At 41.6% G+C, this 16,800-nt stretch overlaps 2 protein-coding genes across 3 annotated transcripts; one reads left to right on the forward strand and one right to left on the reverse strand.

Moving 5' to 3' along the window:
• The first annotated feature begins 3,445 nt into the window (after positions 1-3,445).
• On the forward strand, positions 3,446-7,019 carry LOC139542210 (tachykinin-3-like). Its single transcript, XM_071347367.1, has 7 exons — positions 3,446-3,664; positions 4,237-4,380; positions 4,635-4,734; positions 5,228-5,260; positions 5,395-5,448; positions 6,081-6,159; positions 6,671-7,019. The coding sequence occupies exons 2-7, from the start codon at positions 4,267-4,269 to the stop codon at positions 6,687-6,689; spliced, it is 399 nt and encodes a 132-aa protein (XP_071203468.1). The 5' UTR covers positions 3,446-3,664; positions 4,237-4,266; the 3' UTR covers positions 6,690-7,019.
• Positions 6,775-14,514, reverse strand: LOC139542208 (glycoprotein-N-acetylgalactosamine 3-beta-galactosyltransferase 1-A-like). Of its 2 annotated transcripts, XM_071347364.1 has the most exons (7): positions 14,178-14,514; positions 13,779-13,869; positions 11,863-12,027; positions 11,277-11,412; positions 10,278-10,439; positions 9,504-10,006; positions 6,775-8,306 (listed from the first exon to the last, which is right to left on the reverse strand). In XM_071347364.1, exons 3-7 carry the CDS (start codon positions 11,944-11,946, stop codon positions 7,971-7,973), a joined length of 1,221 nt encoding a protein of 406 aa, XP_071203465.1. In that variant the 5' UTR covers positions 11,947-12,027; positions 13,779-13,869; positions 14,178-14,514; the 3' UTR covers positions 6,775-7,970. The 2 variants fall into 2 exon arrangements, with proteins under 2 accessions (XP_071203465.1, XP_071203467.1); XM_071347366.1 differs by lacking the exons at positions 11,863-12,027; positions 13,779-13,869; positions 14,178-14,514 and having other exon boundaries at positions 10,278-10,457; positions 11,277-11,390.
• Positions 14,515-16,800: the final 2,286 nt, after the last annotated feature.

Consider the following 16,800-nt stretch of genomic DNA (forward strand, 5'->3'; position numbering starts at 1 on the left):
GACTCTGCATGCAAAATTCTACAAAAATATCGTCAGTGTACAACGTAAAACACCAAATAAGGCATGCAGAGCAGAATTAGGCCAATACCAGCTAATTATCAAAATCCAGAAAAGAGACGTTAAATTCTACAACCACCTAAAAGGAAGCGATTCCCAAACCTTCCATAACAAAGCCATCACCTACAGAGAGATGAACCTGGAGAAGAGTCCCCTAAGCTAGCTGGTCCTGGGGCTCTGTTCATGAACACAAACAGACCCCACAGAGCCCCAGGACAGCAACACAACTAGATCCAACCAAATCATGAGAAAACAAAAATATAATTACTTGACACATTGGAAAGAATTAACAAAAAAACAAAGCAACCTAGAATGCTATTTGGCCCTAAACAGAGAGTACATAGTGTCAGAATTCCTGACCACTGTGACTGACCTAAACTTAAGGAAAACTTTGACTATTGTTTGTACAGACTCAGTGAGCATAGCCTTGCTATTGAGAAAGGCCGCCGTAGACAGACTTGGCTCTCAAGAGAAGACAGGCGCTTCTGCACTTCCTAACCTCCTGTATGACCATATTAGAGACACATATTTCCCTCAGATTACACAGATCCACAAAGAACTTGAAAAGAAACCATATCTACTGGGTGAAATACCACAGCGTGACATCACAGCAGTAAGATGTGTGACCTGTTGCCACAGCCAGTGAAGAACAAACCCCATTGTAAATACAACCCATATTTATGTTAATTTATTTTCCCTTTTGTACTTTAACTATTTGCACATCGTTACAACACCGTAGACAGACATACTATGACATTTGAAATGTCTTTATTCTTCTGGAACGTCTGTGAGTGTAATGTTTAGTGTTAATTTGCATTGTTTATTACACTTTTGTTTATTACGTACTTCACTTGCTTTGGCAATGTTAACATATGTTTCCCATGGCAATAAAGCCCTTGAATTGAATTGAATTGAGAGAGAGCGAGAGCAATGGAGAGAGAGAGAGAGACAGAGATAGAGAGGGTTCCCCATCCCCAGCTAGGGACCAGTACCAGCAGGTAAACATCCCCTCTGGCACCCAGCCCCAGGGCTCACTTATAGCCCACTGTTAGTATTCAGAGTGAGGTCCTTTGATTAGAAGGAAGGGTAAAATCATCAATAAAAAATCATCAATTATGTAACAGATTAACGACTTCCTCGCCCCCACTTCTGTCAGATCTCTCCACCACCGACCCCCGACCCCCGACCTGACACCTCCGCACACCAGCTTGGCCACCAGACACACCAGCACCCACTTTTGGTCTACTTGTGTATCTAAAAAATAAAGGAACAACCAAATATGGCCTGGAGTTCATTATTATAACACTACACTGTTAACCTTTTGTAATATGCAACCATTGGAACATTTGCTTCCATGCCTGTCCTTTGTTGTTCCAAGTATGTAGTCCCTCCTCTTTCTAATCACAGTCCCTAGAGACTGAAGTTGTTCATATCTGTTATCTCCCCAATGGTGTGTGTGTGTGGGTGGGTGTGTGTGTGTGTGTGTGTGTGTGTGTGTGTGTGTGTGTGTGTGTGTGTGTGTGTGTGTGTGTGTGTGTGTGTGTGTGTGTGTGTGTGTGTGTGTGTGTGTGTGTGTGTGTGTGTTGTTCTCATCTGTTATATTCCCCACAGCCATCGTCCCCAGGCGCTACGATCTTTAAAGTTTATATAAATTAAAAATGAATGGCTTGTACAGATGCGGTATGCTGTGATTCACAAAACATCCATTGTAGTTGAATCTGATTGCCAGAGTATGCTTTAATTGTGAGGCAAAATAGTTGCTGATTTATTTGCCTACTGCTGTTAAACACTTTGGTATAATAGTACATTTGCATATGAAGGAAACACCAAACTATCAAAAATCATTGTGGTTTTGACATTTCCCAGAAAACAAACGCCTCAACAAATGACTGATACTATGCTTCACACACTTCAATCAATATTCTTCTTCCTTGTGAGGAAAATAATCATTTCCTTTGGGTCTAATGTCATGCTTGAGGAAAGTTGCAGAATTGACATCTGTTGGCAATGGCTGTCAGAAGCGTTTAAGTAAAAATTTAGCAGCAGAGAAAGCAATTTAAAAAGACGTTTGGAAACACAGACACACACACACACACACACACACACACACACACACACACACACACACACACACACACACACACACACACACACACACACACACACACACACACACACACACAGACTGACTGACTGCCAATCACTTTGGCATCTTTAGCAGATTGAACTGTGATGAAACAATACCAAATGTCTTCTTCTCTCTCGCTAGGCTGTGGACAACATGGCCTCCACAAATGGACACGGACACACATACACTTATTTGAGTCATGGACTTATTTTATGGCTGCAGCAATCAACTCATGAGTCACGACAGACTCATTCACATTACTTTGCTGGGTTCAATTAGGTCAAACCTGCATATAAATCAGAAATTTACTTTGAATTTCAATTCCCTCACACAGTAAACAAATGTTCTAAAATTGACCTCAGAGCAATTATGCTGGACATGCATTTACATTCGAATTTAGCAGTTAGTTTGATATTTTTGTTTTTAAAGGGGGGGGGAGAATTTCAATTTCCTTGGGTATTATTTGAGTATAAAAAAAAGTGCAGGTATGTTAATCTGAATAATATCGTTTATTCATCTCCATACTTCTCTTCTTAGATCCATCCATCACTCATCAGAGAACATAGGCCACCGATGACTCCTCTCTCCCGCTCTCCCTTCCCTAATCAACTCTGCACGTAGGCAGTAGCTCAATTTGCTCTGTAGCTCAATTTGCTCTCTCCAAGACATCCATCCATGTAGTCTCATGTTGCTGTGGCAGCTCCTATCTCTGTCGTCTAATGACTTCCTAGATGGATCGGGCTCTCGTCAATGATCATTACAATTAAGCAATCAAGAGGACAGGGCACCATGAGGAGACAAACTATTTTGCAGTGAACCAGGGCAGAGCAAACAGTATTCAAGTCAGTCAAAGAGAGAGATCGTGAGCAATACAGTTCCACGTGGTACTGTCTTTGAAACTCATATGTTGGTCCCAACCTGTTGAAAAATGAAACCGTTGGGTCTAAATATGAATCAACTTCAACCGATGGATAGGCCTACAGTCCTTACCACAACCATTTGAAAATAAGAAAACCAACTGAAATCATAAGGCCAGCATCCGTTGAACTTCACAAGCCTACCAATCAGATTTGTGTAATGTCGCCTATCAAAGAATAGGACCATGGAACGTTTGGGGCCACTGAATGGATCATGGTGTTCTTTTTTCGGATGACAGCTAGGCGCCATTGGCTCCATTTTAACATCCTGATCATCATCATCAGTGGTATGACTATGAGGATACACGAGAATGTGATATAAGACGTCGAGACCCCACCTACGTTTCTGAAGCTGATTGGACTCGCGCAGATACACAGCTATGATTTAATAGACAGATAAGTGGACACATCACTCTGTCCTCGCGGATCTCGTCGCTGCACTGCTATCCGTATCACCGTTTCGCTCTCACCACTAAGCATCCGCACCCGGGCGCGCGCACGGTCTTCTCCAACTGTCTCTAACATAATATTCAAATTCGAATATTACCACGTCGGAAAACAGGTAAATATATATATATATTTTTTGTTGATAGATGTGTACCGTAATTGTTTTGTTATAGAGCCTATTTCAAGTTATTCAGAACATATTTGTCCGTCAATTGGATGGCGGGCGTTTTGCAGGGACATTTGGAGACGCAACGAATCAACTTTGTCTGCAAGCTGAACAACAAAAACATTTCGGACTTTTTCTATAGGCCTATAGCCTACATGATAGCCTAATTGTTGTAGCCTATTCGGAAAACATATCTACAAATCAAATGACTGTCAAGGTTTAGTAATATAGCCTTTCATTTCACAATAAATGGCAAACATTCCGTGCGCATTACGCACAATTTAAAACCAGTTATCACTACATTTTAGAAGAGAAACGAATGTTTAGGCCTGCTGTTGCAGTCTTTTAGTCTATTATTTATTGTGGATTTTCAATGTGTCAAGTCCGTTTCATATTTGGTGCGCGTTGCTGGTTTCAGCTGAGCTCTAATGAAGCATTTTGCAGTTTGGAAGTTATTTATTTTAATGCGTCAAATAAACGTATCTCTAAATGTTGATATTTTTGTCAACCCAACATCACAGCTTGTCTAGGCTACAGGTGGTGTTAAGAAGATGAAAAACGGATTGTTGCTGGTGGCTCTGTTCCTCGTCATGGAACTCCGCTCAAGCCAGTCTAGCTGCGAGGAGCCTGCTGCTGGGACGCTCAGATCAACTGCTGACTCAGAGGTAAGGACGTTTCTCATCCAACCGTATCCATGTAACCCTCATATGGTAACGTATCTAGGTATATAATGGTTTAAAACATAATTGTGAATTCAAAGCAAATGACTGTGGGGATCGGATCAAATTAAAGCCGCATCTGCGGAAAGATAACCTTGTTCATGTGTCATCCCGATTATTTTTTTGGGGGGGACTGATTTCACGTCTACGAATGAAAGAAAACGATGCTCATTAATGACATATCATCATTGTCTTTACAGGATACTCCAGGTCTTGAAAAGCTCAAGCGGACCATTCTGAAGAGATATAACGATCTGGATTATGACAGCTTCGTTGGGCTGATGGGGAGAAGGGGCGCTGGTAAGCTTCAGCTCTGTCTCTGCATCTTACCATCAATCAATCAAAGTTAAGACACTCAGCAGGCAACAGTTGTCTCGGTGCTTGACTTGGACTGAAATAGGTTCCTGTACTCATTTTGGGTTCCGGTACTGTTTACATTTAAGTGCAGGAGCGCCACTATACTTTTGAGCTAATATTCTGTAAGAGGAACAGGAGATTAAGCAGTAGATAATTGGAGGTGCCGGTACTCAACTGGTGAGCTCCTGCCCAATTCATGCACTGAGTAATCTTTGATGATGTATAGATGGGGTTATACTGATACTGTGTCACCGAGACTTCTCTGTTTTGACTAAATTAACAATGTGTCCTAGTCTTTATCTACTCAAACATGTTCAGTGCTGAAGCAGTTCACTGCAGGGAAATTACATTATTCACAGGACTAATTTACTTTTTATTGAATAAACATTTTTATTGGGTTTTATGCATTTTTTACAATTGACTTGCTTTTTCACAGATATTTATGAACTACCTCCTTCTCCACATAAAAGTAAGGAATAACCATTGATTTACTGTTTGTTTTACATATCATTAGAAATGTTATTAACTTTTAATAGAACAATAATGACAAATGTAATTTCCTATAATGCGAACATGATAATGATTGAACCATTTTTGTCACAGGAGAGATGGATGATGTCTTTGTTGGGCTTATGGGCAGAAGAAACTTGGAACAAGGTGAGTGTGGGTGGGTGGGTGGGCATTAATGAGAATCTAATCTAATGGTCCTCTGCAGCTCAGCTTGTGTGGCTCAGTTGATAAGAGTGTGGTACTAGCAATAAACACCAAGGTCATGGGCTCATTCATACAGCGATCATATTTTAAGTTGCTTTGGATAAAAGCATCTGCTAAGTGGCATACATTACCTGCACTCAAATTACCAAAACGCCCTCTAGTGGCCTCATGGGTGGAACGTTATTCATATTTTTCATAATTTCATCATTAGTACATGTTTTTTTTACGCTGAAAATCTGGTGTTTCTATGTCAAGCTGTTTTGTTATAATTCAGTCTTCTGTGATGTATATAAAGAGTAATATTGCAATGCAAACTAAAAATGTAATACATTTCAACTCTATATCTGACATGGTACAGGTGTCTTCTTATCTTAAGGCCATAACCATGTGTGTGAGGTGTGTACTTTTGTATTCAAAGTAGATGTGTTTAAGACTACAAAAAACCACTCTGTGTGACCCTGATTTAGTCCACTGCAGTAAAAGGTTAATTCATCTATACCTCTATAATAATCCAAAGTGCAGTGGAGATAATGCATTTCTTTCAGCTCAGTGACTCAGTGTGTGTTCTCTAACAGGTAACATGCGTCCTTTGAGAAAGGAGGCGTACCCCGAGACAAGAAGAGGAGGCTTATTCTTTAATAAGTGCAGACTGAGGTGTGTGTGTGTGTGTGTGTGTGTGAGGCATTTGCTCTCCCATATCCTTTAGTAGACTCCATGCATTTGATGCTATGCAGGTTTCCATGTATGCCTTAAATACAGTAAATGTGTCAGCATTAGCTCATCTCTCTACGTAGTACGCTCTTAGACAAAAGGTGGTATCTCCAACTTTAAAGGGTTCTCCGGCTGTCCCCATAGGAGAACCATTTGAAGAACTGTTTTTGGTTCCAGATAGAACCCTTTTGGGTTCAACATAGAACCCTTTCTACAAAAGGTTCTACATGGAACCCAAAAGGGTTCTCCTATTGGGACAGCAGAAGAACCCTTTTGGAAGCCTTTTTTTCCTAAGAGTGTAGAATACATTGAATAACAATAAGTTATCAAGTGCTTCATATTTCCTCATGTTCTGCGTTGCATTAAGCAATACTAGAAGCTTTAAAAACACATTCATGAAACTTTACTGATTATAAATGTATTACTATATATCCACTGTTATTGTTTGATCCAGGTTTCGGCGTGGGCTGTAGACAAGACATTCATCCAGATCCATCCCTAACATCCAGCCAAGGCAAAACACCATTTTCAGAAGATTGGAGTTATTATTATACAATACAGAAAAAGACAACTATTTATTTTACAAAACAAAGTATTTTGCGAAAACATCTATGGAATTTAAACTGACCAAAATCAACCTGCTACTGTAACATGTGCCCTGATGGGTTGTCATAGTAACTAATAGCTATAATGTATTATCTGAAAGAAATCAGTAACAGTCCCATCTGATAAGATCTATTTCTTTACCATATGTTTGTGATTCAAATTAAATAAATAATAAAATGTGGCAACAATACTGACAATTAACGGGAAAATATTTGGTTACAACATTTTAAATCCACCATCATAGCAACGAGAAAGATGCTGCCATCCGGCACTTTGAATATGTAACCAAAAATGAACATTAAGTAGTACTGTACTAAAAATACTTTAGTACTGTAGGTATAGTAAGTGTAATCTACCCCACTTTAAGGCCATTCAACTGCTTAGCAGATTATCTAGAATATATAAACATATAGGTATTACATTTGACATGAAACACACTCACACTTAGCTACACCACAGAGCAATGTAATACCATTCAAAAATGTGCTCTATCAGCTTGACCTGACGCCGAAAACCTCAGATTCTGACGAAAATTCGACAACGTTAAGAAACTACCATTGTTCAGTGCACGCATATAAAAGTCCCTACATATCTCTCTAAAAGTGCAATACCAATATAGAATTGAATAGTAATGGATGGTCAATAAGGGTTGTGGAAATGATGATTTTCCAAATCAACTGTAAGACACAGAAATGCTTGATATCATGCTATCGGAAATGTCCAGGTCAGAATGTTTTTATGCAGCGTGGGCATCATGAAGTAAATTATCTAGAAGTTTATACAGATACATGGTCACTAACGGCATACTATTGGAATTCAAACAGAAAATCAGATAAAACAACAACAGATATCGATAAAAAACAGTTAACACGTTAGAGGAAAAAGTTGTACAGTATATGGATGAATAAATCCCCTACAACCAATCAAACCTGAACTGTGGTGGAACTGGTGCACAATGTGGGAAATATCGAACCTGTTCCTGGCATGACCATTTCACAAGTCCTGTTTCCATCTCACACAACAACACACTACCGTTACTACCTTAAAAACACATTCAAACGCTTCAAATCAAACAGTCCCATTGACACCAATGCACGACCACGTTCACGTTCCACTTAAGTGGAAGTTAGGCTTCGGCCCAAAGAGAATCACTGCTGTCTCTCCTGTGTGACTGCCGTCCTGTTATTGTCCATGGGGATTTTACTTCCACTCGCAGCCCCTTCATATGACACTGCCTCTATTTTGGACTGGTCTTCACCACCAACAACAATAATACCAGCTGGGATTGTCCCTCTACCAGCTGCCCCCACAGTGGCCCCTTCCGACTGGGCCAGCCGCTCCACCAGGCCCTGCGGTAGTGGAGGTCTGTAGCGGTATCTGTAGCCGTAGGCACGGAGGTGGTAGGTCCAGTACTCCAGCGTGTACATCAGCTCTGCGTCCACATAGTGGAAGGATACTGCCAGGTCTGAGCAGCACTGGGGACCCTGGAGGAAAATAGCAAACCGAGCACTGTATCTTTTGACAGAATCCCACCCTTCAAACATACACCTGTGACATATGCACGCGCGTACCCACGCACACACACAGCAATGCAGCTCAGAACACACACGCCCACTCCTCTGGGGCATACATCAGATAGCTTAAACATCTGTTTAAAACGGGCTATTGGAGTGTTCACTGTCTATTTCACATTCCTGCATGTATATTTGACTGGGGAAAACCTAATAACACATTTCTGACAGTCATTGTTAAGCAGAGGAGACACTGGCTATGTTTCCTCCACAAAGACACCTGACTAGCTTGTTTACCCCCAGGTGTATTGTCATGTGCCTTGGTGGTCCCTGTCTGATAGACTCATAATAAACTTGTCTCATTTGCATTTCAAAGCACAATGAATTAGCACAATTATCTGAAAAGAAAATTGGCAAATGTTCCTACTGTGGACAGTGCATTGTCTCCACTGCAATCATCCACTTTAGCAATCATCCACTTTAATGTAATTTCTTTCTTTCTATGAAGGCTGTGGAAGGACAGACATCTAACGTTGTCATTTTCACTGTGATATATATCCTTTAGCCTATATTCAGGCTGTTCATCGAAAATAAATGTCAATATTCCATATATTGAACCTTGTTTCGGAGAGGGTTTGTGTAAGACAGTGATGCCCTGGTCAAAAAATGCCCTACCTAAACTTTAATAGACAAAACACCCTTGAGCCGCAAATATCCAATTGGTGCACAATAGTGTACAGATGGCCATGAATTGAATTAAAGGATTTTAAGAGGAAACAAGTTCAAGCTCTTGGAAAGCTGTCTTCCTGACCCAGTTTGACCCCCAATTCAATGGTAATCCATTATCTGGGTTCATCTTAAACAGTCTTACACGAATAAGATAGTGAGGTACTACAGAGAGACAGAGAGAGACTGGAAAGGAAGAAAGAGAGAGAGAGATGGTGTGAGAGAGAGAGAAAAAGAGAGAGAGATGGCGAGAGAGAGAAAAAGAGAGAGAAAAAGAGAGAGAGGGACAGCAACAGAGAAAGACAGAGAGAAAGAGAGAGAGAGAGTGAGAGAGAGACTAAGAGCAAGGTGAGCTCTGGCTTGTATCTTAAAAATCAGTGAAACTGAAAGCCAACAAAAGTAACGACAACAAGAGGAGAGAGAGAGAGCTCAGCAGTGACTGACCTCTACGATGGGGTAGTAGCAGTAGTTCCAGTACCAGAAGCTCTTGGAGAACTTCCCAGTCAGGTGGTGTTCCGGTACGAATGGATGAAACGTCTCCCGCTGCAACGTATCCCTCGAGTCCATGGCCAGAACCCCCATCTTCTCCAGACACTGTCCCAGAGCCAAGTCCTCCACAGAGGTGGTATGGGTACACACCTTGGACTTGAACCCCTCCACGAACCTCCTGAGGGCCTCCTTACTCAACACATACCCCGCTCCGCCACTCATGTACCCCTGCTTGGCGTAGGGCTTGAAGCGCTTGCCGAAGTAGAGGGGCTCCTCGGGTGTATGATTGGACAGTACCCAGCGGAGGTTGTCCACCACTACGAAGGTGTCGTCATCTGCCTTGAGGAACCAGTCAGCTTCGTTCCCATGATGCTCCAGGGCATAGTGGAAGGCCCGGATGGTCTTCCAGTAGAGCTGGTCGCGGCCCTCCCCTGTCCCCAGCCCTACGGTGGGGAAGTCTGGCGAAGAAGAAGAAGAAGAATGCTTTATTGTCCATTTTCCTACTGTTTTTTGCTTTCTAATGCAACCTCCCCCAGAGTCAGTCAGGCACAAAGCACAGAGTCAGCCATTGTGCATCACAGCAGTTAGGGTCACAGGCTTTACTCAAGGGAAACAAGGCACGAGATAAGTATCCTATATAGGATACTTTCGACCAGATGTTTCCCGTTGGTCATGGGATTCAAACCGGCCCGCCTCAATTCTCTCTAGGCTACCTGGCTGGGTACCTACCTGGGTCGTCGACAGAGCTCATGAAGACCACCACGTTGCAGTGGCGGCTCCAGGTGGCCTTGACATGGCGGGCCTTTGTCTGCAGGTTACTGGGGCCTGTCATCACCCAGCACAGGATGCGCACCTTCTGGTACAACTCATCTGCCATGCGACTGTACTCACCTGAAAATCATAGCCACACTAGAAACAACTTTAAAGCTGAAATCCTTAAAGCGGTAATCAGCAGTAGAAACAATAACAAAGCGTTGTCCCCACCCCTGTTTCGGTAAAAAACTAAGGGTAAAGCTTAGCTAATTCATAGACAGAGCTAAAGATGCGAGGAACATCCATGATATAAAAATTATAGTTTTAACCACGTTTTGAGGCTATATAATGTTTTTTACATTTACTTTGTTACAAACATTGGTGTAAAACAAGCTTATATTTCGTGTTCTGATGGGTTACGACAGTTGAACTAAGCTCATAAGGCATTTACAAGATATATTCTACAAGAATCAATGGGTACACATCATATAATTTATAAGTCCAAAAATGAATGTAGCAACTGCTGTTTGCCCATCTAATTGGTAGAACTTCCATGATATTACAACAAACACAGTTTTTTCCCCCACTGACATCATTGCATGTGCAATAGAACAGCAGAATATGTACTGCAATTTGTTTTTACCAAACTGCCGGAGGCTCCACAAGTTGGTTTTACCAACAAAACAATAACAAAGGCACTGGGGACGAACAGTTGTGCAGTGTCCCCTTATAGAGGAATAGAGGGACACCGTATAATATTCATATTTACATGGGTAGATGTATGTTTTGGAAAGAGTCTTTTTTCATAATTAAGTGTCTTAATAATTGTGGCAGCCAAGAGGTTCATTTTCGATATTAAAATACAAAATATTCACAACACACATCTTTCATACTTCCACACAGATTTATGAGATCTTCAGAGGCACTCAATTTCCTTTCACTGGGATGAGTCCTGGCCTTATTGGGCCTATGTACCTGTGTGATGCGGGACGTTGAGATTGACGAGGGCTGCTCTCTCCACACTGGCCTGCCTCTCCTCTGCCACCGCTGCTACTGAGCTGCCCTGGACCCCTCCCAGCACAGGGAGCTCCATGCTCCTCTCAAACCATAGCTGTTTGTTCACATTATAAATATGGTGTGGTACAAGTTCAAACAAGTTTACTGACTGATAACATCAGGACACCATAGCAGCAGTGGAGGCTGCTGAAGGGAGGACGGCTCATAATAATGGCTGGAATGGAGTCAATGGAATGATATCAACAATCACACATGTGGTTTCCATGTGGTTGATATCACTCCATTGACTCCTATCCAGCCATTATTATGAGCCGTCCTCCCCTCAGCAGCCTCCACTGCATAGCAAGCATCAAACATCAACACAGTCAACAGTAACAACAGATGTACTACGTAGGTGCACTAATGCAGGGAGAGAGTACCGTAATTACAGGTGCATACGGCTATCTGAATAATAATTACAGAAGTATATTATTGTAATATTATATGGCTGCCTGAATAACTATATGGGTGTTTAAGGCCACTAGATTATAGATGGGTAACACACCTGGCGCAGGAAGAGGTACAGGCTGAGGGTCCCCACTACAAAACCCAAGTAGAAGCAGAACCTGGAGGCACTCAGACCTTTCATGGTGATATCCTCCTCCCTCTCCTCCTCCTCCTCCTCCTTCTCCTCTCTGGTAGTTCCTGGTCCACTCCAATTACAGCATCTCTTTCAGAGATCGGAACACAACAGCATTGAAAAGGCAGAAACAAATGTCGACCATTTACTTCAACTATTGTTTTCGTCAGGCTCAAAATATTCAGAATATAGCTGATACTAATCTCTACTTATCTTGCATGGAACATGATAGTTCTGTCCAACTGTCTGTATTATATACACACTGAAGGCCAACTCAGGGGCCTTGCTCTATTTTGTTTTTTCTCCTCAGGTAAGTTGACTGAGAACACATTCTCATTTACAGCAACGACCTGGGGAATAGTTACAGGGGAGAGGAGGAGGGATGAATGAGCCAATTGAAAGGTGGCCATGATGGTATGAGGGCCAGATTGGGAATTTAACCAGGACACCGGGGTTAACACCCCTACTCTTACGATAAGTGCCATGGGATCTTTAGTGACCACAGAGAATCAGGACACCCATTTAATGTCCCATCCGAAAGGCAACTGTCATAGGGCAATGTCCCCAATCATTGGCCTGGGGCATTTTTTTAAACCAGAGAATCTCTACGGATCAATATTTTTGGGGAACTCAGTCAGAGTTTCAACTTACTGTTGAGAGTTAGAATAGTAGAATACACAAGGTGCAATTAAAAAATTTGGTTGTGCATCAGCTAACCTTTTTGAGATTCGTAAATTAGTCTAGTGGAATTCTATCTAAATTTGTAGTAATCATGGTCGAATTACCGACTGGGGGGCACCCATTAATTTTATTAGTGACTCTTCATATTAAAAACGACAAACATTTCTCTTCACCCTATGACAAAATGTGTAGAATTGCAGGAAATTAGCTGTAAAACTGCAAATTCTTCTCTCCGCCCCATGGAAAAATAAGTAGAATTGCATGAAATGAGTTATAAAATAGCAAAATCAACTCTCTACCCCATTGCAAAATATGTAGATTTGCAGCTAAATGCTTTAAAAACTGAAACGTTTTCTATACGCCCCATGGCAAAATGTGTAGAAAATGTTTTGCTCTCAAGGTGTGGGAAACAAAATGTAGCTTAGGGCCCCCAAAATGGTAGAGCCAGCTCAGACTACATGTGTGGGTATGGATGTGTGTATGCAGACCCTTGAGCCAATGCAGCCTCCCACGATTTCAGATTTTTTTGTGGCACCCACCCCCACCTAAATTGCCAATCTCTGTCCTAGTGTGATAAGTCTATCCTCTTGTTGTATAAATAACTTTCAGATGAGAGTGAAACTACTAGAGTGAAACAGCAAACAGGAGTGGCAAAGGTCTCTGCAGTTCCATTGCACTTCTTTCTAAATGTCACTTCAGAAATTCTGCTGTAGCTCAATGGACTGCATTCTAGCAAATTGGCCACTCCTGTTTGCTGTTTCACTCTAGTAGTATTGAGGTTATATTGAGGTTAGAGACCGCTAATCGTGGACGAGGAAGTTAATAATGTACACTAAGTAGGCCAAGCGTATTGTCACGCCCTGACCTTAGAGATCCTTTTTATGTCTCTATTTTGGTTTGGTCAGGGTGTGAGTTGGGGTGGGTACTCTATGTTCTATTATTTGTATTTCTATGTTTTGGCCAGGTAGGGTTCTCAATCAGGGACAGCTGTCTATCGTTGTCTCTGATTGAGAACCATACTTAGGTAGCCCTTTTTCCCACCTGTCTTTGTGGGATGTTGCCTTCATTTATGGCACATAGCCTTTAGCTTCACGGTTTGTTTTGTAGTGTTTATTGTTTTGTTCGGCATCTTTTCTAATAAAAAGAAAATGTACGCTCACCACGCTGCGCCTTGGTCCTCTTCTTTCAACGGCCGTGACACATATCCCCTTAACAGACAGACTATGCTGCCTGCCTTAAAAGCATACAGGACTGAAAAACACGTCCAACACAGTGACAACACAATAATAACACCGGGGCAACATTGTATACAGTTTAGAGCTATCGTCATTTAACCACTATCTTCTGTGTGAGAGTTATAAGCAGAGTTTAGATTCATTGCAGGATTCCTATTCTTCTGAATTTATATTCTTCAGAAATGAAGACAACATAACCGTGACGCTAATTACCGCTATGATTTTATCACCGTCAATCATTTGGATAAAGCAATAGCTTTCCATCAGACAAAGACATTACATCTGTTTATCACCAGTTATTGTGTCCCAAAATATCATAATTACCTGTGTTTGTTGATCAGAGTCGCTTGTAGCCAACGTGAGAAGGCATCCTAGACTACAATGAATTCCAAAAGCCTATTGTTTTTCATACATTTCGAGCCTAACCGACGGAATAGAACATTACACCATCAACAGAAAGAGTGGGTCAGTCCTATATTTAAGTTTGTAAAGGCCCCCCGTGTATTCAATCGCTCGGAAATAAAAGACAACATGAGTAACCCTACTGTAAAATCCACATTCTTCAGCATCACGGGGTAATCTCTGAAACCGCAGCGTTTGATTTGTTGAAATTGTACTGCGTGTGGCCTCCTTGCGGTTGAGAGGATCAGCCTGCGCGAGACGCTACACAGAATTAAAAGGATGTTTGAAGCCTGGGTAAAGATCACTTGAAAAAAAGTGTAGGTTATTTCGCAATTCAAGATTGTTTGTAGGTCAGTGAACCTGCGCATCACCTTGTTCAAACAAATACTCAGAACATTTACATAATCCATTGGATAATTTCTTAATGTTCACTTATTTTGGAGCTAGTCTCTATTAAAAATATATATGCAGCAATTAAATCACGAAATGATACCATTTATAAATGGTATAATTATGTGATATGATTGCGTTTGGCAACGCTGCTCCCTCCATCATCTCAAGAGGAATTGTTTGACCACTGTAGTCTTGCTTAACTACACACTTCACTGCTTTGAATGGTGCAGCTAAACCACAAGTGTCTGTCCTATAATGAACATGCACCTGCAAAAGAAAAGTCAAGGAACAAAAATATAAATGCAACATGTAAAGTGTTGGTCCCAGGTTTTATGAGCTGAAATAAATGATCCCAGAAATGTTCCATACAGACAAAAACCATATTTCTCTCAAATGTTGTGCACAAATCTGTTTACATTCGTGTTAGTGATCATTTCTCATTTGCCATTTGCCATCCATTCACTTGACAGGTGTATATCAAGAAGTGGATTAAACAGCATGATCATGACACAGGTGCACCTTGTGCTGGGGAAAATAAAAGGCCACTCAAGACTACAGTGGTCAAACAATTCATCTTGAGATGGAGGGAGCAGCGTTGCCAAACGCAATCATATCACATAATTATTTTGTCACACAACACAATGCCACAGATGTCTCAAGTTGAGGGAGCATGCAATTGGCATGCTGACTGCAGGAATGTCCACCAGAGTTGATGCCAGATAATTTAATGTTATTTCTCTACCATAAGCCACCTCCTACGTTGTTTTAGAGAATTTGGCGGTACGTCCAACCAGCCTCACAACCGCAGACCACGTGTAAACATGCCAGCCCGAGACCTCCACATCTGTCTTTTTTAGCTGCGGGATTGTCTGAGATCAGCCACCCGGACAGCTGATGAAACTAAGGAGTATTTCTGTCTGTAATAAAGCCCTTTTGTTGGGAAAAACTCATCCTGATTGGCTGAGCCTGGCTCCACAGTGGGTGGGCCTATACCCTCCCAGGCCCACCCATGGCTGCACCCCTGCCCAGTCATGTGAAATCCATAGATCTGGGCCTAATGAATTTATTTCAATTGACTGATTTCCTTATATGAACTGCAACTAACTTACATTTTTGTTCAGTATATTTTGTTGTGCTGTTGTCGCATTTGTATTGGTGTTTCATGTCCGATGCGCTCAGGGTGTTGTTACATTTCATTTGTGACGTGCATCATGAGCAAAGTCATTGTAGCCTATCATTTCACTTCCCCTTTGAAAACCATGAGCACTTGCTGACTAGGCTTCGCTGTACCGCAGCCGAAGCCTGCCAGCAGCCTACCTACCTAAAGGTTGCATCGTGTCTATTACAATGTACCTGTAGAAAAAACGTATGTTACTAATGGAAGATGCTAAAACTTTGGTCGATAACAATAGATGGTGTAAAGGGTTGCGTCAATCGAATCTGGTATCAGGATAAAATGTGATTCAGAGTCACCAAATATACTTTAAGTATTTTTATTTAACATAAGCGATAAATGGTAAATGCAATTTTCGTATATACGGGTTCACTGTATCACCACGCAGGGTAAAGCAGAGAACTGACTGAAATAGTACAGACATCTTCTTTTATACTGTGACAGCGGTAGTTCCAACTTTAGAGTTGGCCTGTCACAGTAGAAGCTTAGCGTGGTTTAAACTTGCTAGCCTATCGGTGGTGCCCAGGCTGGTCCCAGCCTCACAGCACACAGGATCCAGATATCCGGAAGTGTTTGTTGTGAAGTTTGAGCTGAGTTGTCGGTGGCTACACATTCCTCAGTTCCTGTTTTCTTGTTATTCAGCATTTTTCCATCTTGTCTCAACCTTCTGGTTAGCACACTCGACACCCTAGATTAACAACAGCTTTTCTGCAGTCACGCTATGTTTTGTGATTAACATGTCCTATTTCTATAAGGTATATATTTTTGTTAAAAAGAGAACAAAACCATCCTTCACAATGGCGAAGTTAAATATACTGGTTTCCATCTGTAGCGGAGTTTTCCCTAAATGCTTATGACAGAACCAGCTCCAGAACCAGCCTAGCCAGCTGGCTAATCTTTTGAATACGGTGTAGTAAAAACAGCAACAACAGATAACATTATCTAGCTAAATAAGGTTAGCAATATAGCTAGCTAAGG

The sequence above is a fragment of the Salvelinus alpinus genome, chromosome 17, assembly GCF_045679555.1.
Source record: "Salvelinus alpinus chromosome 17, SLU_Salpinus.1, whole genome shotgun sequence".
NCBI classification, from domain to species: Eukaryota; Metazoa; Chordata; class Actinopteri; order Salmoniformes; family Salmonidae; genus Salvelinus; species Salvelinus alpinus.

What these genes read in the sequence shown, in the direction of transcription:
- LOC139542210 (XM_071347367.1), top strand. Translation starts at nt 4,267, where the DNA reads ATGAAAAACGGATTGTTGCTGGTGGCTCTGTTCCTCGTCATGGAACTC. An exon ending in GATCAACTGCTGACTCAGAG is followed by an intron (nt 4,381 to 4,634) that starts GTAAGGACGTTT and finishes TTGTCTTTACAG; the next exon opens with GATACTCCAGGTCTTGAAAA. An exon ending in CAGAAGAAACTTGGAACAAG is followed by an intron (nt 5,449 to 6,080) that starts GTGAGTGTGGGT and finishes GTTCTCTAACAG; the next exon opens with GTAACATGCGTCCTTTGAGA.
- LOC139542208 (XM_071347364.1), bottom strand. Translation starts at nt 11,946, where the DNA reads ATGAAAGGTCTGAGTGCCTCCAGGTTCTGCTTCTACTTGGGTTTTGTA. An exon ending in TGTACCTCTTCCTGCGCCAG is followed by an intron (nt 11,413 to 11,862) that starts GTGTGTTACCCA and finishes GTGAACAAACAG; the next exon opens with CTATGGTTTGAGAGGAGCAT. An exon ending in CAACGTCCCGCATCACACAG is followed by an intron (nt 10,440 to 11,276) that starts GTACATAGGCCC and finishes TATGATTTTCAG; the next exon opens with GTGAGTACAGTCGCATGGCA.